This window comes from Pseudorasbora parva, chromosome 21 (assembly GCF_024679245.1).
Source record: "Pseudorasbora parva isolate DD20220531a chromosome 21, ASM2467924v1, whole genome shotgun sequence".
Lineage (NCBI taxonomy): Eukaryota > Metazoa > Chordata > Actinopteri > Cypriniformes > Gobionidae > Pseudorasbora > Pseudorasbora parva.
The window spans coordinates 26,263,869-26,290,253 of NC_090192.1; the positions used below are offsets into that span (position 1 = coordinate 26,263,869).

General features: G+C 37.8%; 3 protein-coding genes across 5 annotated transcripts; all 3 read left to right on the top strand.

Annotated features, from left to right (window-relative positions):
• The first annotated feature begins 214 nt into the window (after positions 1–214).
• On the top strand, positions 215–11,720 carry nbr1a (NBR1 autophagy cargo receptor a). Of its 2 annotated transcripts, none has more exons than XM_067429448.1 (21): positions 215–444; positions 842–904; positions 1,065–1,083; positions 1,203–1,225; positions 1,385–1,567; positions 2,201–2,278; positions 2,375–2,589; positions 3,433–3,552; positions 3,677–3,928; positions 4,177–4,336; positions 4,422–4,670; positions 4,769–4,891; positions 4,976–5,051; positions 5,173–5,283; positions 6,089–6,259; positions 6,363–6,494; positions 7,242–7,719; positions 7,817–7,890; positions 9,042–9,108; positions 9,563–9,665; positions 10,829–11,720. In XM_067429448.1, the coding sequence occupies exons 1-21, from the start codon at positions 343–345 to the stop codon at positions 11,006–11,008; spliced, it is 2,979 nt and encodes a 992-aa protein (XP_067285549.1). In that variant the 5' UTR covers positions 215–342; the 3' UTR covers positions 11,009–11,720. The 2 variants fall into 2 exon arrangements, with proteins under 2 accessions (XP_067285549.1, XP_067285550.1); XM_067429449.1 differs by having other exon boundaries at positions 7,254–7,719.
• A 2,153-nt stretch (positions 11,721–13,873) lies between these two features.
• tmem106a (transmembrane protein 106A) lies at positions 13,874–19,121 on the top strand. Its single transcript, XM_067429341.1, has 8 exons — positions 13,874–14,044; positions 15,463–15,634; positions 15,738–15,801; positions 15,910–16,063; positions 16,166–16,306; positions 16,500–16,543; positions 16,709–16,762; positions 18,640–19,121. The coding sequence occupies exons 2-8, from the start codon at positions 15,511–15,513 to the stop codon at positions 18,752–18,754; spliced, it is 696 nt and encodes a 231-aa protein (XP_067285442.1). The 5' UTR covers positions 13,874–14,044; positions 15,463–15,510; the 3' UTR covers positions 18,755–19,121.
• Positions 19,122–22,313: 3,192 nt separating this feature from the next.
• Positions 22,314–25,171, top strand: arl4d (ADP-ribosylation factor-like 4D). Of its 2 annotated transcripts, none has more exons than XM_067429828.1 (2): positions 22,314–22,489; positions 23,269–25,171. In XM_067429828.1, exon 2 carries the CDS (start codon positions 23,289–23,291, stop codon positions 23,889–23,891), a length of 603 nt encoding a protein of 200 aa, XP_067285929.1. In that variant the 5' UTR covers positions 22,314–22,489; positions 23,269–23,288; the 3' UTR covers positions 23,892–25,171. The 2 variants fall into 2 exon arrangements, with proteins under 2 accessions (XP_067285929.1, XP_067285928.1); XM_067429827.1 differs by having other exon boundaries at positions 22,317–22,489; positions 23,162–25,171.
• Positions 25,172–26,385: the final 1,214 nt, after the last annotated feature.

Sequence of the window (26,385 nt, forward strand, 5' to 3'; positions counted from 1 at the left end):
TAGTGTGCGTGTGTGCGTCATGTTTTCCTCTGTAAAAATATTATTTTTTGAAATTACAATATTAAGTACGTACAGAACCAATACAATGCGTGCACGTGCTATTTAAAAAAGTTTGATGATAATATTCGGTAATAATAAAAAAAATATTTAGTCAGGACCAGGACGTAAGCATACGTAAGTAAATCTGAGACACTTCCTGTGACGTGATTTGGGGGCGTGTACGAATCTAGCGATGTAAACAAGGACGCGAAAGACCAGTCTCACAGTGTTGACACCACAACGGGCATTTTTAGAGCATCATATCCCCGCATCATACGTATCACTTGACTCTGGCTCACAGTCATGAACCTCCCCGTCACTGTCAAAGTGAACTTTAGGGGCAACGTGAAGAAATTTCCAGTCTTGGACACGAACAAAGCACAGTGGGAGACTGTGGAGGCCTGGGTAAGGAGTCATTAAGCCTTGCTGGGTGGCGTTTATGTGGGGACGTTTACATTTCTTGGTCATGGAAGGCCGTAGCAGAGGCCTACATAAACAAATCTTAACCGGGAGTATAACACGTTTAAGCTTATATTTAATCCTATCCTAGCAGATATATCATAACATATATCTCATTTGAGTCTTTGATATAAACCCCAGTGATCTAAATTGCAACAATATATGTTATTTGCTCTTGACCCTTCTGTGAGGCCATAAATCAGATGACGGCTTGTAAATAAAGAGTTACGTTGGAGAATATTGTTTTTTGCTCTAATCTGCCTTTAAAAAAGCTGCAGTTCTTGATGGTGTTCCTTTTTTTTTTACATGGTTTACTGAGTTTATGCCTTTTTATAACTTCTAGATTAAAACCACATTCGGCTTGAGCCATTTTCAAGTGAAATATTTTGACGAGGACAACGAGGAGGTAAATAACGTGTGTGGATTTCATAGTTTTACAGATTTCATTGATGGCTTACCGTTTTAACAAATTATGACGATTATGACAATATTCAGTAAACTATTTATTGTTATAAAACTATTTTTAAAGGCACTTTTATTTACATTGTCCATTTATTTTTTTACAGGTGTGCATAAACAGTCAAGGTTTGTAATACATTCAATCAGTGTTTGTCACAAAATATGTTGTGCACTGTTGAAAATTTGATGTCATAATCATAATAAATATAAAATATTTTTGTTTTCATTATTTGACTACATCACAGATGAATATACAGAAGCTCTAAAGGTAAGAAAAGTATCAATATTCTTTAAAAAAAAAAATGTTTTGTGATGCACGAGCCAGTTTACTCCACTGAGCCCCATGCGCATGCCTTTGTTTTCTGTCATCATCATAATTATAAAAAAAAGTCCAAGGCTTTAAACAAGATGTATTTGTTTCATTTAGAGTGCATTTAAGCAAGCCAATCAGCTACACATGAATGTCTATAAAATGAAGGGTCAGGCAGAGGGTGGTGCAGTGAAGGCAGAGTTGAAGGAACTAAAGATAGATCCTAGACCAGCTCCACCGTATCGAGCAAGGGTCAAGATGGCAGACAAGGAGACCCAGGTGACCCCCGAGCGGGACTCGGTAAGCAGTTTGTGGTCTTGTACTTAAACATACTTGTGTCAAACTTGATTTCTGCCTTAGCTGTACCCTCTAAAGGGCTGACTGAAAATTTACGACTAGTTTCATTACTTATTATCAAGGGCGTTTCTAGAGCTTTTTTTGCTGTTGTAAAAACAGCACCAGATCATTCAATTCTGGTGATTTTGTGAGTAATGTTTATTTATTTATAGACTGTAACTATCTACATATTACCATCTAATTTCCTGCCTATGGGCCTTTTTTAGGTATAAAAAACTGGTTACGGTTTGGTTGACGACAATAAGATGCAAACATAAAACTTACAAGCAATAATTACAAACTGTGACTGTTTAATCATGGTATTTTATATATATATATAATGTATATGCATCAAAGGGGTAATATTCACAAGGAAAGCACTAACTTAGAAGTGATAACCGAGATGTCATACATACATTTCAGAAATTACCTCGCAGACGGGAGTATGACACGTGCTATATGCTATCTTTATCATGTGAGCTGTTTATTAGTTCATGCATATGTTGTAACAAAATTAAATAATAATGGACTGAACTTATTGCAGTGCAAGACAATTTTAAACTGCAAAAACCTGTTTGTGTTATTTTCCTTAAACAGGCTGTGACCAAAGAAAACAAAGGGATGAAAACCGAGGAGGAAGCCGTCCCAACGTGGTTCAAATCCTACATGGACAGGGTACTGTATCTAAAAAATGTCAAACTGATCATTTTATAGGTCTTTTCTTAAATCTGATCCAAAATGTTGTAAAAGTGTTCTCAATCTACCTTGCAGTTCAAAGATCAAGTGGTAAGGGAAGTGGTGGACAGGATGTGCAGTGAGTTTTCTGGCCAGTGTTGCACACACAGAGCCTTGGATCCTCCAGCAGAGGAGCCAAGCACCTCCGGCACTCAGAAAGCAACGAGCTCCACCACGCTAAGGGCCTCTAGCTCAACTCCAAATTGCAGTAGTTGTAAAGGACCAGCCACTGGGGGAGGATATCAGTGCAGGTGAGAATTTCCAAAAACATTTTACAAATGACACTCTTTAAGAATATTTATTAGCTACACACTATTTGAGAAGCTGAATCACAAGATGTATTTATTATTATATTTTATTCATTTAGCAAACGCTTTAATAAAAAGTGACTTACAAATGAGGAATACAACAAAAGATTCGTATTCAGTTGGCAATAATATGAGAAGTGCTAGCAATTCAACATAATTCAAACATTGTTCAGAATGGTACAAGCTAGAACAGAAGTATTAAGAAATAGTGAAAGTAGATTTTTTTCACAATCAAACAATGTATTTTTATTGAACGAATGTTACAGTATTTATTATAAAAGCTTTTTTCTGTGCACATAATTTATTAATAAGGATTTATCCATGCGCATCATTTATTATTAATAATTTTAGATTTTTTTTTTCATGTGCCCTCGTAATCTTTAATAAAAATAACTTCCCCTCCCTCTTGCAATGACTTCTCTTCTCTGATTATGTCTTTGCTGGTGTGAGGGCGGGACAGCCTGCCTGTCACTCACAAGATCACAGCAAAACACAGTGAGCCAATGATTCCGTCAATTCCTGATGGACAAAATTAAATCATGCTGTACATTTTTTCTTGTTTAAGGAGCTGTTTCACTTGAATATGCTTAACAATAAGGAAGAAAAGACTATCACAACCTCTGTTTAACACTGCTTTAAGTTCTCATGGAAGATCATGGAAGAGATTAGTTTTCAGCTGTTTGTTGAATATTTTCAGGGATTCGGATAGGGTTAGGAAGATCTTTCCACCAGCAAGATGTCAAATGTAATGCTCAATATAAAACATTTCTCTCCTTTTATGTGCAGCGTTTGTCCATCTTGCATCTTATGTGAGCCATGTAGTCATAAACACGATCCCAGCCACAACCTAAAGAGAACAAGGACTCCTTTGTCTGTCCCGGAACGTGGAGTTACTCCGGAACCCAGGCAAGCCAAAATAAACACTTGATGCTCAAAGTTTTGTTGTGTATCCTCTGCTTAGCCCAAATGGTTGTTAAGCGATATAATTATACTTGCTAATTCACTTTTATTCATTTTGGTTCATACACAGGTTTCTGAGGCGGGGTGACCGGACGGTGCGAAAGGCGGAGAGGCAGCGGCTGAAAGCTGAGCGGAGGCAGCTGAAGGCCGAGGTGAAGGAGATCAAGAAGAAGCTGAGGCTGGAGAAGAGAGGTCTGCTGTGGAGTGGAGCCTCCAATGGAACCGCCAGCTCGGGCCTTGCCCCCGCTCCCGCCCCGTCTCTAGGCCCAGGACCAGCCCCAGCTCCGGCCCTGTGCCCAGACCCTCAAACTTCCAGTCCAGAGTAAGGGCCACACTGAGAGGGGTCAGGGCTGGGTGACCTCCCTACCCAGCCCAGAACAATCATTTTCAAGATTATCACATTGTCTGTTATAGTTGAGTTATCGCTGGCAAGTGGATGGAACTACCTCAAAATGCACCCGCTGCCTTTATGTATTACGTCCTTTTTATACTTTTTTTGATATGAGCTTCAAGGAAAAGACAGACGCTGAAACAAAGCTGTTCTGATGATCCTCTGTGCACTCAAACCAGGGGTCCCAAGGTCTCCTGCTCCACCTTGGTGCCCACAATGACTGCCTTGTTTCTGGATGAGAATCTACCAGATGGCACTTGTCTGGAGCCAGGCACCAAGTTCATCAAGTACTGGAAGATGAGGAACACCGGCAACATCAGCTGGACTTCAGATACCAAGGTACTTTTTAAACCCCACTTAAATGTTCATATAGGTCGTAAACAAAATGTGGGCTGCGTTTGCATGTGTGCTTGTGTCTTTGTAGTTGAAGTTTATGTGGGGCAACCTGACCCTGGGGTCACGGGAGCAAAAAGAGGTGGCAGTGCCTTTTCTGCAGCCGGGTCAGGTTGGTGTGGTGAGTGTGGCGTTTGTGGCACCCCTGCTGGAGGGCACCTACACGTCTCACTGGCGCCTGGCACACTGTGGAGTGCAATTTGGGCCCAGAGTGTGGTGTAGCATTGTAGTGGTGCCAAGCGCAGGGCAGAAACTCAGCGCCCACTGCAGCAAATCACTGGTGAGTCAACTTTAAACCATTGTACATGGCCTATATGTTGCAACAGTATTTACCTTAGTTCCTGAGATTGTCATCAAATACATTTCTTACCCTTGTAGAGGACCGATCTCTGTCTGATGGGGAAAGGTGGCGTCTTCTGGTCAGGTACCAGAGATTGTGAAGTGTCTACTAGCTCACGAAGAGAATACTACATCCCCTCTGTGGACTTACTGACGGCACAGGTATGTAAGTTGTCGGATACAAAACCACCACCTTATTCAGTGATGTGTGCCTAATTAATGTCCAAAGTCTTGTCGTTTTTCCAGGATCTGTTGTCCTTTGAGTTGCTGGATATAAACATTGTGCAAGAATTGGAGAAAGTCCCAGCCAACACTCCAGTCGGTAAGGCCTCATTCTGGTCATTATAAATTATGTAATATATCCTCAGGGAGAATCTGTTCCTCAATGCCATGTGCATAATTAGTATGGCCTCATTTTTGGAGTAATTGTGTAATCCTCTCAGATATGACCTCCTGTGTGTCTCCACCTCTTCATCATGGACCATTGTTTGCAAAGCACGGAATGGGACTAAGCAAAGTCGAGGCTGGACGTTCTAGCAGGAAAAAATCTCAAGGTTAGAGCATCTGATGTGGATTTGAATTGCTGATTTGTATTTACATCTAACAACTTTTACATTCATCATTCTATCATTTCTACCTAAATAGCAGGATAGATCCAATATACTCAAACCAGTTAGTATTTCACATACACTACCGTTCAAAAGTTTGGGACCGGTAATATTTTTCTTAAGAAGTTCCTTGTGGCATTAAGAGTTTATTTTTAAAAATGCATCCAGCTTATCAAAATTACAGTAAAAATTGTAGTATTAAATGTTTTACCGTTTAGAAATAGAAGTTATTTTAAATCGATTCAAGTCCTGTCATGGAAAAGCTGAATTGTCACATGATCCTTCGGAAATCATTCTAATATGTTGATTTAGTGCACCAAAAATGTCTTATTATATTATCTTGAAAATAGCTGTGCTGCTTAATATATTTTGAAAATGTGAAATTTCCAATTAATAGAAAGTTAAGTTTTTTAAAATAGAAATATTGTGTATTACTAATGTCTTTACTGTCACTTTTGATCAGTTTAATTCATCATTGCTGAATAAAAGGATACATTTCCTAAAAACAAATCATACTGACCCCAAACTTTTGAATCGTGTTTGAATTTCAAACAAAGTGGCTTTTGCAAATAAATGACACTTGACATTTTTTTTTCTGACTTTTCCATGAAACTTATTTAGAATAGCGCAAACAATGTTCTCGGAGGATAAATGTCCTCCAGTTAATTTTTACAACCAGATGTTTGATTGGATCATGGATCATAGGTTAGTAATGAACTTGTTTATACTGATGTTTCATGTTCTCTGTTAGTGTTGCAGCCTCAGAGAACAAATGAGCATCTGGAAATCCCAGGCAATGAGGAAGGAGATGAAGACATCAGTGGGACCCAGTTTGTGTGTGAGACTGTGATTCGTTCTCTCACTCTTGAGGAGGAACCGGAACGCAAACGCCGGACTCGGCCCAACCTGAGGAGGCATGATGGTGAGTTTCTGTCTGATGTATTAGTGCTCACATAACTCTTTACCCTATATATATTTTACAGGCCTCTATTATTTTGTTAATTTTTCTCTTTATTATTTTGTAGTTCAAGACCCTGCTCGCTTTCAAGAGAGATCATTACAGGTGAAGAATGACAGACCTTTGCCAGTCATAAACAGGCCTGAGGCTCGGGCCCCTGTGCCAAAGCCAGTCATAACAGAGGAATCAGTCATGCCAGGTGTGCAGGTTCTCCCTTTGCTTTTTTTGTTATTTTTCTATGTTGCTGTTGCTTAAACAGACATACTGCATTAATCCGGACTTCATTTGAAAACTGTTTTTGTTTCAAAACGCTCTCCGTCTACACTAGCATTTTCCCAAAAGTTTCTCATCCTCACTGAAATGTCCAAAAACGCTAAATACTGTACATGTGTAAATCCTCATAAAAGCTCAATGAGATGACTGAACAGACATAATCTATTCTTCTGGCAGGATCATTTTATTTAGCAAACCATCTCACCATTCAATGATAAGTCCAGGTCGCACTCACTCCCTCCCCATTACATATTTGGTCTAAAACGCAGCTGCTCTCATGTTTTGCCACAGGACCGCAATTGCTAGTATATTCTCTATTATCTTTGCAGGACTGCAATATGAGGAGTGTACAAAGTAACATACTTTCCAAAGTAACAAAGCTATTTTCTCTTTGGGAGAGCGTTTTCAAAAAACGGAACGGAGAAAAAAAAAGGGTTTTCAATTGAAAACGTATTAGTCAAGTCAACCTTCATTTATATAGCACTCTGTATAATATAGATTGTTTCAAAGCAGCTTTACAGTATTAATTGTAAATTAATGGAAGAGAGATTGTATTAGTGTGGACAAGGCCTGGATGTGTCACTGTAAATGCAGTGCGCCTCTGGACTTGGACTTGCTAAAAATAAACATGCCTTTTCTACTAGAAATTTACCTTTGTTCCATTGACACTTAGTTATTTCTGCAGTCTTTTCGGAGGGATTGATTGGCTCAAATGAAAACCTCTACACCGACCCATCTGCACAGGACGAGAATGAAGAAGAAGCGGAACAAAAGGGACATGAAAATGATCATGATAAAGAGGAAGAAGCAGGAGAGTGGGATGAGGTGAGCAGTCAGGTGTCCTCTGCCTCATCTGAGGACTACATTGTCATCCTGCCTGACTGCTTCGATACTTCCAGGCCCCTGGGAGACTCAATGTATAGCTCAGCAATGTCCCAGGCTGCAGTCCCTCTTGTCAACGAGTCAGAAGCAGCGCAAATCCCGAGCACGGCTGAAGGAGAGAATGCAGAGCCTACCCCTGTTCCAGCACTTCAAAACAGCCTGAATCGGATGCTGTGCACCTCTCAGATATTGGACACTCCCCCTCTGATTCCAGAGATGGTACCTCCATCCATAGCTCTCTCGCCACCCCCAACTCTTCGAACTCACAGGTTAGAAAACATTCAGACAACTCACTGAGCGAATGTAATGTATTATTATTATGCATGGGCTTTCATTTGTGTTAATCACTTTATCATTCTTTTGCAGATCAGTGAGATCTCATGATCTTGAGTCAGGGGCCTCTAAAGAGAACGCATGCCTATCTGAGGATGAGTCTAGTGGTGAGTTTTCTTGTCTGCTAGACTCATTGGCAATCGAGGGGGGAGGAGGGGTGGTGGAAATGTGTATATATATATTATATATTATAATATATATATATATATATATAGTACACACACACGTGGATAAAATAATAAATAAACAAATAAATTAAAAGCTAAATAAATAAATAAATACGAACATACTTTTATTATTCATTATTATTATGATTATTTTAAAATTAGCATCATGCATTTTTAGGTTTGAAAGATTTGAAAGACTTAAAGGGTTAGTTTACTCAAAAATGAAAATGATTTCATTAATTACTCCCTTTCATGTAGTTGGACACCTGTAAGACCTTCGTTCATCTTCAGAACACAAATGAAGATATTTTTGTTGAAAGCTGATGGCTGAGAAAGGCTTCAGATAGGCCTCCATTGGCATTCAGTACATTCCCACTCACAAGACCCATATAAGGCACTAAAGATGTCGATACAAAGCCCATCTCACTACAGTGGCTGTACAATAATATTACAATGCGACGAAAATAGTTATTGTGCACACAAAAATCTAAATAACGACTTTATCCACCAAGTTATTGATGTGAACTCGACGCACGCGTGAGAATATGATGCAGCTCCACCGCTCAGATACCAGATGACCCAGAAGAGGAGGAGCGCCGCTATCGCGTGAGTTCAAGTCCGAGACCTACACGGAAGACAATAACTTGGCAGATAAAGGTTTTTTTTTTTTTTCTCTCGTCTCTTCGTAAAATTATTGTACAGCCTCTGTAGTGAGATGGACTTTGTATCGATGTTTTTAGTGCCTTTTATATGGGTCTTGTGAGTGGGAATGTACTAAATGCCAATGGAGGCCTTTCTGAAACCTTTCTCAGCCATCAGCTTTCAACAAAAATATTTTCAATTGTGTTCTGAAGATGACTGAAGGTCTTACGGGTGTCCAATGACATGAGGGTGAGTAATTAATGAAATAATTTTAATTTTTGGGTGAACAAACCCTTTAATTATTTTTTAAACTGTATTAAAAGAAAAAAATATTTATTTATTAAATATTAAGTAATATTTTTGTTATAGGCATATATTTCCTTGGTTCTGTAGACCATACACCCCCACTGTATTTGTTGTCTTAATATATATATATTTTTTATCCCTAGCTTGCAGATCAGCTCATTCAGAGGCCCCTGTTAGTGCCTTTGAGAACTGCAGCTCCCAGGATCTCAGGTATAACAACACAGTGAGATAATTTCTTCTTGCATGTATTACAGCAGGCATCAGTATGATTGTATATTTATTTCAGGATACATATATTTTAGGAAAGTGAGAAGGACCAAAGTGGATAAATCCACCTTTTGCTTAAGCTAAAAGTTTGAGTGCAGCAGAAGAGGAAGTAGCTCTGCAGACAATGTTTTCCTGTGGTTGACCACATTTTTTCTTTGTCGTGTCAAGGTTAACACAACACCTTTTATTAAATTCTTTTAAATAAGCAAACTATTTAGCATAGGCATGTTAAGCATGTTAATCATGTTGGCTTTCTTTTTTTGGAACAGTTTTTCCTCATAGTTTTCCTCATTGCTTCAGGATGGTTTTATGAATGTTAATCTTTTGAGTTCCCTTGTTTTTTTGGCACAGGACTATTATGACATGACCTTATGTTCCTGTTTTTATTCTTCTGCAGGGCACGTCACGGTGGTCTGACAGAGGGGCTGGTGAAGGGAGCACTCTCTGTGGCTGCCTCTGCTTATAAAGCACTCTTCACAGGCCAGAGCACACCGGCAGAGGTGATACATTTTTCCTCATCAGAACAGAACCTAAACAGCCACCATATTGTGACTTCTTTCTATTACACTACCGTTTAAAATGTTTGGGTCGTAAGATGTCTAATGCTCACCAATAGGGAGCCTTTAAAGGGATGTGGTGATGGAATAAAATATATGTCAATGCTTTTGCATTCTCTTGCAAAGCTACTTACTTATAATGTTATGTATATGACATTACCAATTTTAGTTAGCCTATTAATGTTGCACTTTGCTAACGGGTTATTTAACTCAACGCATTCTATGTAATATGTGTCAGATATTTATACAAAATAAACATAATATTACAACTTATGTCTGCACAAAATGAAACGAATGCACAAGGCAAGTGAACTTAAATTACACATTGAAGTCAGAATGTGTAACTCCTGTTGGGGATGCGCTGAAACACGGCAACCCACAAAAATCACAATGTTTTATTACAGTAATAAATGTGTTCTGGTTATCATTTTTAACCTGCCATGCGATATTCAACCATTATCGGCACTCAAACCGTTTGTATCACTGCTTGAGGCAACTCTCATGGTGGTCAAGCAAATGCACCACAAGTTGTAAAAACTACTGTTGTTGTGTTACGAAATGTAGTTTTAACAGTTTTTTAGGTGAGTTATTAGTTAGTTATTTTGACCTCAACTATGTGACTTGTATATCAACAGTTTTACAATTTGTTCAGCACAAAACAAAAGGAAACTTAAAACTTATTAAGTCATAAAGGTGCAACTCTATTGTGCTCAACAAGCTCAAACAATGGTTCACAACATTCTTTTACAGTAGTGTAGTTCTTATTTTTATTTTATGTAGCCAATATGACAGACTTCCACTGCACATGTTGTACTTAACTGTATTTTCCTTTTTGAAGTGATTCCAATCATATTTCAAGCAATTCAAAACCATCATGACGAACAGTGTGCAGTGGAAGTGTCTTAGCTGAAGGAAATAATGCGTCCTTGCTGAATACATTTTTTTTACTGACTACAAACCTTTAAACACTAGTGTACTGTTTCTAGAAAGTTGTGCCATCCATTGTGTACTTCATCATGGCTTTTCTGCATTCTTTATTATCTTTAAACCCTGGACCTGGCATGAGAGTGACCTTTAACACTAACTTTGCTTTGGTTCTCTTTCAGCGGCCTGCTGTTGACCCAGCCTGCGAGGATGCCTCCATGATGGCTGTTTTACAGGAGATGGGTTTCAGTAACCAGCCGCTCAATCAGAGATTGCTGAGAAAGCATCACTATAGTTTGCTTGATGTGGTCAACGAGCTGGTGCAGTTGACCGACAGCGAATGGCACATCTCCAGACATTAGGAAGCACCGTGGCAACCTCAGTGAAGTATAGGAATTGTAAATGATTTCATCGTGTTGCAGTATTCTGGTGAAATGCCTCTGATGTTCTTTTCTGAGGGAAATAGATTGGACTCGAAAAAGAGAACTATCACTATAACTGACCATAGCTGCAATGATGCAATTACTTGATTGTACAATTTTAGTTTAATGTTTGTAGGACGTTATGAATGGGGATTACAACATAAGGTTTATTACGCAGTCTTAATATGCTATCTTTATTCAGTGTGTGTGCCCTACTAACACATATAGACTGCTGTTAGGTAGGCTTCAGGTATCTTTTGTACTGCTTGATTAGATAAGAGGACTAACTTAAAACAATACCCAGAGGGTTTCCGTTTGTTTGAGCACTTTTGCCTCTCAGAGGAAATATATAAAAAGAAAAGCTTGTTGATTTTGTTATTTGTCACAGTGACCTCTATATTTGTATATCTTATTTTAAATCACACTAATTCATTTCACACTAAGGTGTTGGGCTGCCAGACGTATAGGAATGTGCAACGAGTCTTTCAGTCATGCTTAACTCAACCAGTGATTGATTGGTCAAAATTTTTGCTAGGCACCAATTTTGGTCATCTTTGTCATTTTCATGTGCAATGTATTGCTATGAACTGAAGGCTTATCAACATGGCTTTTTATGTCCAGCACAGTGAATAAAAAAAACATTCCATTATCATTATCAGTGTGTTTGAGTTTTATTTGCACTGCATAATCATGACTCTTCTTGCTATTGTTCAAATCACACCAATCAGCAAAACTGTTTGGTTAATGTACACACATCTAAATTGCTGAAACTATGGAATGTTCTAAAGGTTAAAATAGTTATGACTTTAGTCAGCTTCCTCCTTCAAGGAAGGAACTGAGTGCAGTTTCCCACAGTCCCTACTTTTTGAATCTTTGTTTGGAATTTTTATTTAAATGATAGTATGATCAAATTATATATATATATATATATATATATATATATATATATATATATATATATATATATATATATATATATATATATTGTATTTGATTCCTGCAGTTCTGAATGTGTTCATCATAATATTATGTATGTTTTATTGGAATCATTACACAGCAGAAGCATTTGAGATTTTTATGTAGAAACTTACAAAAAAGTCAAACGTTTGGGGATGCCTGCCTTTATAAGCACATGAACTTTAATGACATCCCATTTTAATCTGTAGGGTTTAATATGGAGTTGGCCCAGGCTTTGCAGCTATAACAGCTTCAACTCTTCTAGGAAGGCTTTCCATAAGGTTTAAGAATGGTAAAAAATTCCCAAACACATTCTTCTAAAAGCGCATTTGTGAGGTCAGGGACTGATGTTGGGTGAGAAGGCCTGGCTCGCAGTCTCGTGTTTTATCGGGTTGAAGTCAGGACCAGTCAACCAAACTCACTCATCCATGTCTTTATGGACCTCGCTTTGTGTTTTGGAGTCATGTTGGAACAGGAAGAGGCCATCCCCAAACTGTTCCCACAACGTTGGGAGCATGAAATTATCCAAAAAGTCTTTGCATGCTGACTCATTAAGATTTCCTGTCACTGGAACTTAGGGGCCAAGCCCAACCAGTGAAAAACACCCCCCTCCAAACTTTACACTTGGCACAATACAGTCAGGCAAGTACCGTTCCCCCGGCAACCGCCAAACCCTGACTCATCCATTGGCTTGCCAGACAGAGAAGTGTGATTGGTCACTCAAGAGAACACATCTCCACTGCTCTAGAGTCCAATGGTGACATGCTTTACACCATTGTATCTGATCCACTGCATCTGATGCAACTTTGCATTGCACTTGGTGATGTAAGGCTTGGATGCAGCTGCTCGGCCATGGAAACTCATTCCATGCAGCTCTCCACGCACTGTTCTTGAGCTAATCTGAAGGCCACATGAAGTTTGGAGGTCTTTAGCAATTGACTCTATAGTAAGTTGTTGACTTCTGCACACTGCGCTTCAGCATGCGCTGACCCACTTTGTGGTTTAACGTGGCCTACCACTTCATGGCTGAGTTGCTGTTGTTGCCAATTGCTTCCACTTTGTTATAATACCACTAACAGTTGACCATGGAACATTTTGTTTAGAGGAAATTTCACTGATGGACTTATTGCACGGTGGCAACCTATCACAGTACAACTTTTGAATTCACTGAGCTCCTGAGAGCGACCCATTCTTTCACAAAAGTTTATAGAAGCAGTCTGCAGGCCTAGGTGCTTGATTTTATAAACCTGTGGCCATGGAAGTGATTGGAACACCTGAATTTAATGATTTGGAGAGGTGTGCCGTACTTTTGGCAATATAATATAACTAAGCAATACATTTTTTTTTTACTTTTTGATTGATTTTTCAAGAAAATATTTTATGCAACATCAAAAGAAAACAGGGCGAAAAGAAATTAAGTAATTGGTTATTGTTTATATCAGTGGTTCTCAAACCTGTCCTGGGGACCCCCAACCAGTACACATTTTGCATGTCTCCCTCATCAAACACACCTGATTCAAATCATCAGCTCATTAGTAGAGACTCTAAGATTTGAATTGGGTGTCTGATGAGGGAGACATGTAAAATGTGCAGTGGTGAGGGGTCCCCAGGACAGGTTTGAGAACCACTGGTTTATATCACAGTACTCAAGCAGTTTTTTCCAGCATTTTAGAAATAGATGCTTTAAATTTGTCCTATTTTTAAAAGATTTAAAAAAAGATTCTGAATTTCTTTTTTTATTTTTTATTTTTCCAAATAATATTTTTAAAATATACATGATATATTAAATGTCCCTACACAACCTAGTCTTTAAACACGCAGTATCGAGTATGAACACCAGATGGCGACACACAAAAAACAACAACTGTGAAGGACCAAAGAGGGAAGTATCTGCACCCGAAAGCTCATACGTCTTGAAGGAAAAGTGGCGTGTGGTGTCTTCAACTCACGCAACGATTTATATTAATCTGCGGGCAAAGAGTAAATCGAGATATCAAACCATGCTCCGTTGAATTCAGGGTAGGTGGAAAAGTGTTCTGATAAGAATTTACATTAACGCATTTAGTAATGTTATGACAACAAGATGTGTCATGATGTTAATTTAGGAAGGAAACTGATATAAATTCATAGTCTTTTGTGACGTAAAACAGCCATTTGTCTCTGGTACGACATTGTAGGGTTGTCTGTCTGTGTTCTCAAAATGCTCTTAACTTTACACATTAGCGTTACTGCTGTGTTCAGAAACGTATAAAAGTTGCCTAACGTTACTTAGACAAGCTCAAGACACGTCGATCGTTAAAAATGCTGTCTAGGCAGGCAGGCAGGTCATATGTTTTGAGACAGTCATAAACTGTGATAGTTGCCTTATAAGATAGCTAACTAAATACATTTCACTTGTCATTGCATTTAAAGAGATAGTTCACCCAAAAATTAAAACTGTCATTTCAGTTAGTCACACTCAATTGGTTACAAACCTGTATACATTTCTTTGTTCGCTGAACGCAAAGGAAGATATTTGGAAAATATGTTTGTAATCGGCAGCCGTTTAACGTTACGTCCATAGTGGTGAAAAAAATAACGTTAACGTTAGCCTACTAAGTTATGGTTGTCAATGGCTGCGGAGATCTACTTGGTTGCAAACATTCTTCCAAATATCTTCCTTGTGTAGAGCAAAACAAATGAATTCATATAGGTTTGGAACAACAGTGTAAGTAAATTATGACAATTTTCATTTTTGGGTAAACTATCCCTTTAAACCACAAAATGTTACAGCTGGAGACGGTTAGCACAAATTTGTTTCTTTTCCACAAACTCGAAATTTGTGTGATCACCAACACCTTAAACAATCACAATAGTTACTCTTAATATTATGTTACTGTTTTTTTTATATTAAGTTATAATGTCAATTGAGAGAGATTATTAGATATAATGCTGCCATCAGAAAATTCCCAATGCCCACTTTTGAAGTCGCATATACGACTTGAGAGGGCGTTTATGTCCATTTTACCTAGGAAACTATATTTACGATCATTCCGATAGTACGTGAATGCAGAGTTAAAGTATATGAAAATCTACAAATATATTAATACATATTATGTATAAATTATACAAATGTTCCCTCAAATGTCATGTAACTGTGCTATTTTAAATAACATTATGGAGCTTTGTTCCATAATGCCCTTTGACATCTTTGCAGTTTTTATGTTGTGGAGCTTTATTGTTCATTTGAGGATATTTTACTGTTTTACAGCAGATTTTTTGGAAACGTTTGGATTGTTACTGTAATATAACTAGAACAATACAATCACTGTCACACAACACTTAAGTAAAGAAACTGAACAAAAAACATTTAGTATGCTTGTTGATTTTCTTCGTTAATTATGTACCTACAGCGCATGCCAATTAACAAACCTTAGTGAAGCTTTTTTATTGTTTAGGGTGGAGGTCTTTAGTTTGGGCCTGATATCTTCTGGAAATACAGCATTATGTCCCAGAACAAACATGGAGAGAAACGGAGGTTTTCCAAATGGTTGGACTATGGCAGTATAAATGGGGAAGGACAGTCAGATCCATGCCCTACCTGCCAGGGCACTGGGCGTATCCCAAGAGGCAGGTTTCAGTTTATTTTCATATTATTTGTTACAAATAAAAGTTTTGGCTCTTAAACATACCCTCATTCTGTCTGGCTTATCTTGACCCTTGACATCTCTAGGTCAAGAGAACCAACTTGTGGCAGTCATTCCTTGCAGTGACCAAAGGCTGAAACCCCGTCACACGTCAGTATCATTATGACAAGCAGCCTTGTATAGTTCTGTAATTTCCTCTTTTGAAGATTAATAAAATGTGCTTCATTATGCTAATATTCTCAAATGTATTTTCCACAGGAAGATGTATGTGTGTATATCAGTTGGGCTTTGCCTCCTAATCTGCTCACTGATCCTGTTTTTCCTCTTCCCACGGAGTATGGATATGTCATCTGTGGAACTACAGTCATCTATGGTCTATTTCACTCCAGATAAAGTTACAATGGTGGTCACGGTAGGTGATCTGATGTATAAATGACACCCTAAGATTCAACTGTTGTATTGCAATTTTTTATAAAGCTTGTAATCCTATGTCTCTATACTATCCATTCTTCAGCACGAAATGAATCTTACCAACCAAAACTTTGTCAGTATCACAGCTAATAATCTTACTGTGCAAGCGCTGATTTTCGAGACTGTGGTTGGCAAGACCAAGTTTCTCAATGCCACCATACTGCCTCCTCGATCACAGAAAACGGTAAAACTTTATTACTTAAGCCAATTGTTATATAAAGCATTTTTTCCCATTTAAAAAGTTCTCAGATGCATTATACAATGGATCAAAAACCTAGAAAGAAAATGATGAATACATCTAAAAACAAAAACACTTTCTTGAAAGCCTCCATTGATCCAACAGGAGTCATTCATCTTTCTTTCATCTTTGCTTTCAGATTAAAGTTATAGCCAACATTGTTATTGATGACACAGGCCTCAAGTAAGTAATTGAATCAGGATCTAAACCTCACTAATTCATGTAATAAATAAATCAAAAAAAATAATCTTAGTGTAAATTACATCATGTTTATGACAGTGTATATGATAATTTTCAAAATCACAAAATACATCTAGAAACGCTCTCTAATATCTGTTTGTTTTACAGTAATTACTGCAAGTCACGTGCCTTTCAGATTCACACCTTATTCTTGCATTTGCAGTAAGTACACATTTCTAAGATGCAAATATGCATTTCTATTAGCATACTATATGACTGAATCATTGAACAATAGTTGCCATCTTTGGTTGATGTTTGGAAAGTGCCCATTGAATAATTATTTTAATCCATGTCTGGTATACCTTGTAAATCACTTTTACTATTAATACAACAAAAGACTTGTATTTTAGTCCACATATAATGTTAAATCATGTTCGAGACAAGCAGCAGATGACCACTGGCAATAACTAAGTCAATTAGTCCATTTATCTTATGATGGTCAATCCATCTCAAGTAGTCCAATGGAAATGGAAATATAAATTTCCTAATTTTTGTGTGATTATGTCATGTATTGGTGACAAAACCACCAGTTTTTGTATTTTTATCTTACTTGGTTTAACTATCATGCCATCTTTGTTTCATGGTCCACAACAAATGTTGGTTATACAGACATTAATATCACACAAGCTCTATGGCACAAAATCTGATCTCTAGAGCACATTTTAAAGTACATGTACATATAAACATGTAGCTCCTTGATGTTCCAGATTTACAATATAAGGCCAAATTTAAATCAAAATCAAGGTTTATAAAGGATGGGAGTCTCAGCTGTAATTTTAGCCTATTAAGTATAGTGCACATGCAAAATATTTCAGGTAAAAATGTCAGTGTTTTATTTGAATTCCCTTCAGTTTTGGGGTGATTATCATTTTGTGGGGGACCAGATTGGAACCTGACATTTTCACAGATACAGGTCCTCTATGGTAGCACTCTGCTGTAAAAATGTTGAGTTTGGGAATCTGCTGATTACAAAGCTAGAGCTAGTAGAAAGGAAAAGCCTACTCTATTTATGTGTTTTGTGAAATTAACAGCTGTAATAAGCATAATAGAGAATAAAATTGAACACAAATTATTATGTTGATGATTACATGCATACAATAACTTGTGCTTATCTGTGAGGTCTAAAACAGTGGTTCTCAAGCAGTAGGGGCCTCAGCCAACTTCCAAAGGGAAACATAAATCCGCTGTTTTAGACCTGACAATCACAAGCTAATAGATTGATGTATCTTTTAATGCGCTATAAAGCTTAAGTTTTATTTCAGGGAGTTTGTACCATACTGAACTGAGATAAACATGTAAACTTCCATACCGAAAAATGGTTGCTGTAGTTTAACCAAGTAAAATAACAAATAAAATGGGTCAAGCAACCAGTGATCCATAAAGGACAAATGGTTGCTTTTTTTCCACAAACTCAGTTTTTGTTGTTGTTGCTGACTGTCATTGATGTGAACTTTGGTCTATGTTAAAATCTTAAGTGCATGACCTAAAAAAACACACCCATAGTGAAATATATATACAGTATGGTTCATATGTTTGGGGTCAGCTTTTGTTTTTGATCAAAGTCTCTTCTGCTTACCAAGGCTGCATTTATGTGATTATAAATGCTGCAAAACAGTAATATTGTGAAATTGTTACGATGTTAAACAACGGTTTTCTATTTTACTATGTTGTAAAATGTCATTTATTCCTATAAACGAAAAAGCTGATTGTTTTTTTTTTTAGCAGCCATTACTCCAGTCTTCAGTGACCTGATCTTTTCAGAAATCATTCTAATATGCTGATTTTGTGCTCATGTAACATTTATTAATATCAGCATCAATGTTGAAAATGGTTGCGCTGCTTAATATTTTTGCAGAAATTCAATTTCAGTTATTTGTGTTGCTACTTGGTACTTGCACCATTCATACTAAAAGATAGAATAAGTACATTTTTTCTTACATGCTCTTAAATGCATCTATGCATGTTGTGTGTCAATGCTTTATTTTATAAAGTTAGTTCAACCCATATTTAGTAATTGTAAAATTTCTTGTTCTCTACAGATTGAATATCAAAGTCTCCTACCTGTCCCATTCAGAAGAAATGTCAACAGATGCCTATGAGTATATTGACTGTGGAGTGAATTCCACTATGCCACATCACTTCCCTCTGGTCTGAGACTAAACCATTACCAATGTATGACCATAAATGCTGATGCTAAAGAAATATAAATAGGCTGCTTTAAAAAGGATTGCTATTTTATGCTATTGTTAACTATAGTCCTTTTCCATTTAAATGACACAATATATTATAATGACAATAACGTGTAATGCACAGGATTTCAATGGAATAATGAATGTGTTGTTAATTTCACATTGATTTGTTAGTGTTTACATTTGTATAAACATGTTTTAAAATGTGCACAACACAGATTTGTACATTAAATTTAACTTTTATTTGTTGATTATCAGAACTGTTAAACACCCAATTCTGTTTTAATTAAGATTATGAAAAAACAATAAAGTCTGGTTTCCTATAAAATACATAGTGCGTATAAAATGTGGAGTTGGTGCTTTCCAGTAGTCTGGCCTTCATCTTCACCATTGCTGGGAATACTGCAGGGACTAGAGCAAATCAAGCACACATCTTATGTAGATATTGCTTTTTTCTGGTTAATTTCTATTTCTTTAAATAATCAATGTGATATACACATCATATATAATTTATATACAGGGGTTGGACAAAAAGAAAACATTTAAAGTCAAATTTTATTTATGTAAATGTAAAAATTTAAATAGATAATGACTAGCCACTGTATCTGTAGAATTTTACTGCTACATTACAGAAACAGGTTAAACAAGTTTACAGTCTATCTAAAGAAATGTGCAGTAATGTACTCACAGTGTATCGTTTCATCTTGGCATGACACTTGCAACAGCATTGCTTGCCAACCTCTGAAGAAAACATGTTTACTCTGAGTGAAGATTTCATGCATCGTGTAGTTGTTAAATTTGGTATTTTCATCATTCAAATTCAGTCACCCCTAAAGCGTGCAAACAATGGAGAATTCAGCTTTACCTAGAGACTCACTGGACTCTGCAGGCTCACTAGGTGTCATGTGCACCTCAGAAAGCTCTTTGTTTTTAACTTGCTTGTCTTCCTAAACAAAAATAAAATCCCATATTTAGATTTAATATGTAACTTATTTATAAAAAAGGAATACACGTATATAAAGGTATTGCATTCGTATAGGCTACTGTTAACATGGGAACCTGCTTAACTGAGGCAGATAATCTGCGATCCAGCACTTGCTGACGGCGGCGGGCCTCCCAGTGCATCGCGGACATGTTACACCACAAGCTGGCCTGCAACGTGAGACCATTTCCTGATTAATGAAATTCAAACCCACATGGTGAGATGTTTCTTTTGTCATGACACACGCTCATAAAGAAATAAACACTGAACTGATTTCTTAGCTGCTCATAAATGGTGACAGTACAGGACAAAGCTGATTTAGCAGGATATGCAATAAGGTAAGCAAAAAAACAAACAAAAAAAAAAAAACTTAATAATGTGACAAGCCAATGCCGTTTTACAGTTGCAGCGTAACATTTAACGTTAACGTTTGTCCTGTGCAAGGCAAGCCCGATACTGTTACATCACACGTCTATTATAGGCACAACAAAAAACATGCAATATTTCTTTAAGACAAACTATACTAATTAACATTACTTCTTAACAAACTTGCAAGAAAAGCACATTTTGCAGATAAGTGGACACACTTTACCAAGTTCGGTTGTTCTGCAGATATGTCCAAAACGCAGCGGACAACGGACAACTCTACTACCTCCTTGGACGGCTTGGTGGTTTCCTGGCAACGTTCAGTAATGGCTCACAACGTGCTGACGCCACACAGTCCGTAGTCCGTTGTCATTTTAATTGAAGATATTAATACAACTTGTTCTTTTTGTGAACGGCTTTGCCATTACTCTAAAATATTGTGGAAATACTTTCCCCTATTTGTTATTGAAAACATGAAGGATTTTTTTGTTACTTTGGGAAAATATTTAGTTGGAAAACAAAAATATCTATGAAAAGATTGTGAGCTATGCTGATTAGGTACACTATATTGCCACTAGTTTTGGGATGCCTGACTTTACGTGCAAATTAAGCTTTAATGGTGTCCCATTGTTAATCCGTAGGGTTTAATATAGAGTTGGCCCACCCTTTGCAGCTATAACAACTTCAACTCTTCTGGGAAGGCTTTCCTTAAGATTTAAGTAAAATTTTAACCATTCTTCTAGAAGCACATTTGTGAGGTCAGGCATTGATGTTAATAATAATAATAATTCATTACATTTATATAGTGCTTTTGTAGGCACTCAAACCACTTTACATGGAGGGGGGAATCTCCTCAACAACCACCAATGTGCAGCATCCACCTGGATGATGCGACGACAGCCATATTGTGCCAGAACGCCCACCACACACCAGCTGTTGGATTAGAAGGCCTGGCTGGCAGTCTCTGCTCTAATTCATTTTAAAGGGGTTGAGGTCAGGACTCTGTGTGGGCCAGTCAAGTTCCTCCACACCAAACTCACTCATCTGTATCTTTATGGACCTCGCTTTATGGACTTTTCCCACAAAGTTGAGAGCATGAAATGGTCTAGAATGTATGCTGAAGCATTAAGAGTTCCTTTCACTGGACCTGGGCCAAGTCCAACCCATAAAAAAAAACCTGACACCACAATCCCCTCTACACCAAACTTTACACTTGGCACAATGCAGTCAAGCAAGTAACGTTCTCCTAGCAATCACCAAACACAGGCTCATCTATCGGATTGCCAGACAGAGAAGCGTGATCCTTCACTCCAGAGAACACGTCTCCACTGCTCTAGGCCATGTTGGTGGCGTGCTTTACACAACTGCAACCGACTCTTTGCATTGCACTTGGTGATGTAAGGCTTGGATGTAGCTGCTTGGCCATGGAAACCCATTCCATTAAGCTCTCTGCACAGTTCTCAATACTTTTGGCAATATAGGGTATAGGCCTACCTCTGTTTTACCTCTGTTCTGCACTGTTTTATTTTTTCCTTTTTTTCTTGTTTATTCATTCTATTGTGACTGCTTCCTTCTTTATGTTCTCAATAAAAATAAATTAATTTAAATTGTTTATTACTATTAGAAAATAAACCTATATTTGGCAGATTTGACTGAAAAAAAGTATATTATAGAAATTTTGCTTGTAGCATTTAGATAACAGCCTTTTACAGTTAGTTATTTTTTATATTTATTTAGCTATAGGCACCTCTAGCGAAGTCAGCTATAAAATGTTTTATTATATTTTACTACTTTTTATATTTCGGTGCCATGTAGCCTAGGTGATTTTTCAGTTTTGTAGATGTAACGTTAGTCCTAATTTCTGATACAGACAGCGACTAAGCTATGTTCGCTAGCGTGTATTCATTTTAGCGCATTGTGATAAATTATATACAATAACCTTTTTCTTCGATATCATTTAGGGGGAAGTGAACCCTCCACTCACCCACAGTTAAAATAAGATGAAAGAATTACTAGGTAGTTTCGATGCCTGAGGCTCGCCACAGAGAGGTGCTGTTTGGGTAGAAAACAAACACGACCTGACATTCGATACCTCGCGCTCAAGATGCCGAACAATCAACCGCTAGAGGGAGTCGCAAGAGAGGAACGAGGGATTCGTGTGACGTCACATGCGGGGATTGTTGTTCTGGATCTTGTGCGCTCAGCTCCACTTTCATCTTCGAGGTTGCTGGTATCGGAGGGAAGAGAGACTCTGAAAATGATCACTGTTTTGAGTCATTTGGAGAACTGGTCGGCTATGTTTTTAAAGTGAGAGATGGAAAAGATTTATGTTACAAGATAGACGTCTATTAGGTAAGTGGTGTGAATGTTGTCAAAACACAGCATCGTTTTACAAGCGAGCTTTTCGCGGTCGCTACACTGCGGTTTTCGTTATCAAGTTAATTTGCTTGACTAAGATGTTTTTGATTTTATCTTGTGGTATGTAACCCTTTTTATGCGTTTTACCATTAACTTTAAATGCTACAGCGTTTGTACCTTTCACAAGAAGTGATAATAGACATTGACAGCCTACCCTTAAGTTCCATTTAAACTAACTTATATGCGTGTAATGTAATTACACGCATATAGTTTAAATGTAAATTACATTTGTTTTTACAGGAATTTTTTTTTAGATAGCCTATCTATTTCTGTTTACAGGGTTAAGAGGATTATGTGCGCCAAGCATTGAGCGACCGTGGCTCAATCTTTCTTTACCTACAATTAACTTGCTATTTGTGTTATTTTTTGTTGATTTTAAATTAAAGTCTTACAGTGAGCTTTTGTGAATATAAAACCAAAGCCTTTTGCTAATTTAATTAAAGCTTATTTATTGTATAGAACCAAATACTCTGTTATTACTTTAACAGTTTATTTAATAGCTGCTTTAACCTCGCAGCTTTTTTGCCTTTGCTTGAATGCCAATCTGGTGAAGTTGTAAATAACTTCCATATCAGTGATGATAATCGTCTTTTATTTGTTAATTAGGTTCCACACGGTGCCACCGATCTCACAGCATCTCTGTCTGTCTGCAGTACCTTTGAAGTAGGTGCAAATGCCAAACACTTAGACAAATCCGCTTCTCCTTACAACAGGGTGAGAAAACCAAGTTGCCATGGGAAACCAGTTGACAGAGATTGCCCCCAACACACCGTTCCTGCCTAACTTCCAGTCCCTCCACGTTGTGGTCATTGGTTTGGATTCTGCGGGCAAAACCTCACTTCTTTACAGACTGAAGTTGAAGGAATTTGTTGAAACTATCCCAACCAAGGGATTTAACACTGAGAAGATTAAAGTTCCGGTCGGAAATGGCCGCGCCATTACCTTTCAGGTGTGGGATGTGGGTGGTCAGGAGAAGCTTCGACCTCTGTGGAAGTCCTACACGCGGCGCACAGACGGCATGGTCTTTGTAGTGGACTCCACGGAGGCGGAGCGCATGGAGGAGGCTAAGGTGGAGTTGCACAAGATTACACGTACGTCAGAGAACCAAGGAGTACCCGTGCTGGTGTTAGCTAACAAACAGGACCTTCCAGTTGCTCTGCCTGTTTCTGACGTGGAGAAGGTTTTGGCTGTACACGAACTGAGTGCCTCCACCCTACACCACGTGCAAGGGTGCAGTGCGGTCGACGGGCAGGGATTGCAGCTCGGTTTGGAAAAACTCTACGATATGATCCTCAAACGAAAGAAAATGGTTAAGCACAGCAAGAAAAAAAGATGAGCTGAACGGGACAACTTATTCAACTTGCGAAGCTCCTCGGTGGACCCTGAGTTGTCGTAGGATTTTGCGAATCCCTATATGAAGGAAATGCTCCAGATGGCCCTGTGGCCAGGAGAAAACATATTTGACCTTTGTGTCACACACAGTATTGAACTGCTTTCTTCCATGCCGAGTAATTGCTGTGCAGCTCCTTTTGTAATGAAGGAATATGTGATAGCGTTGATAGTATGAGCAAAATTTAAGCCTACATCCTTGCCTTTTTATTTTCTTTTTTTCTAAGCAAGAAAGACTGAATCATAGCTTGATTTTCACCGGACTTCAGGCATCCTTTTTACACGTACGTTAAGTTGATTGCCAGTGCCGATATAATAAAAGGCCATATACATGTTCACGCTACGTTAGTTGTGAAACTGAAGTCCTAAGCGGATCGCTGAGATTCACTATTCACAAATGTACATTTTAGTTGGAAAACCTGTTTGTTTTTACACGCTGTAAATAGTTTTTGTAATGCTGTAGAATTAATAAATTATAGACGGCTTTGACATACTCAGTCCTTCAGAAGCCATATCTTTTATTCCTGAGGCTGCACAGTCTTTGCTGAAATAAATGATAATCTTTATTTTAATGTGTTATTTAATCATGTATTATTTATTGGATACCAGGTTTTAATTCACTGTGATGAAACAGAAAGTATTAATAGAGCAGGCACTCTTGATGATGTCATCTGTGTTCAGGGAGCATGTCCCACAGGAAATGCATTGATGCTGAAAGAACATTGTTTGATGTAACCTTGGTGTTCTAGCCTAATTCAGAAACCGAGAAATGGGCGGAAGCAACGTTATATCACATTTGCTGACACAATATACAAGATACAATTTATTAAACAACCAAAGTAAGATATATGTATAGAGAGACAAAGGCATACAAATGGACAGTGGCTAATAGGTTTCACACTGCTTTAATGGGAATCTCTTATTTTGAGGTTTGAATTGTTTTAAGAGAGCAAATGGTTTTTAGATAGCCTGACCCCCACCATCACACATACAGACAAATCTATTTACCTTGCTATGGAGATCCCAGTAAAGCAGCTGCTCTGCTCTGATTGGATTAATTGATGCTCTGGGTTTATGGTGTGGAGACTGAAACGCGGATGATTTATTAGATATGCTGAGAGATCAGTGAATGTGGTAACGTAATGAGACTTCTGGGCCTGTGATGGGATGATATGTAACTTGCCATTTCGATAATTTGTTTAGGATTAAAATATTTGTTATTCTGCATCACTTGTGTGTTTTTGAATTTAAAATCATTAGTGTTATAATAGTAAACGATGGACAAAGATAGGCTGAAATGCATCCATCAATATCCAATATGCATCTGCTGTGCTGAAAGGGACACCAAGGTAAATGTTAAAGATTTTATTGATCTCTGTGGTCTACACCCTGCCTCCACCTCAGAAAACAGATGCTTGTCAAGGTTTCTGATCCACGGTCTCTAATACACCATGAATATCGCACGGGTGGAGCTCTGACAACAAATGTCATGACAGGCGTGCTTTCAGTGGCATTTCACCTAACTCGTTCTCTCAATGTTATCTTAAGAATGAGGCAAGTCATCCCGCTGAGCTGGTTAATTAAGAAGTGGCACTGTCCTCTTCAGCTGAACACAAACAGTAATTCTCTGACAAGCCGGATTTACTTATGCAAATGTTTGTCTAAATATTTTACTACAATGAAGTGGATTTGAGTCTCTAAGGCTTATTTTTAGTCTTAGTAGATGTCCTTAAAAAGCATCTAAAGGCATTTGAAAAAAAGGGAAAGTGTTATGTAACAGAGCTGTTCCAAATTCCCATTGTAAATTGTTCATGTCCCCTCAGGTTAGCCATGCATGATGTCACATGAGATGAGCGGTCATTGAGGATGTACTGTTAGTACAGCACTAAACAAGCCCTGTGGAGTATTTCCATGCTCATGCTTCCAGCCTCACCCGACCTCTTGAGTCTCCAACTTTACACTCAACATTTCATTTTTGAGTAAACATGCTTCAGACCTTCATGATGGAATTTGATCAGTGCTGAAAATAACTCAAAGGCTGTTCCATGTGACTTTGCAGTTTGAAACAGCTCTTTGTTAACACTGACTTTAACTTTGTTAAAAAAAAAAATCCACATACATTTTTGCCAGATTCTTTTTTTAAAACCCAAATAACCAAAGCTTGGGGGATCAAGATGTTTATCTGATGTTCTTCTGCTTCTTGGATCACTGTTACACTGAAAATTCAGGTCTCCAATTGAAAAAAAAATTAGTGACTGATCACATCTAAATTTTTCAGTTGGCTACATTGAATTTCTAATGCAATTTAATTAACAGAAATTCAATTTAGGCCAACTGAAAAATTTAGATGTGATCAGTCACTTGAAAATTTTCATTTGGAGACCTGAATTAAATTTTTTTACAGTGTAGTGTTATTAAACTATAGGGCCTATGTTTACTGT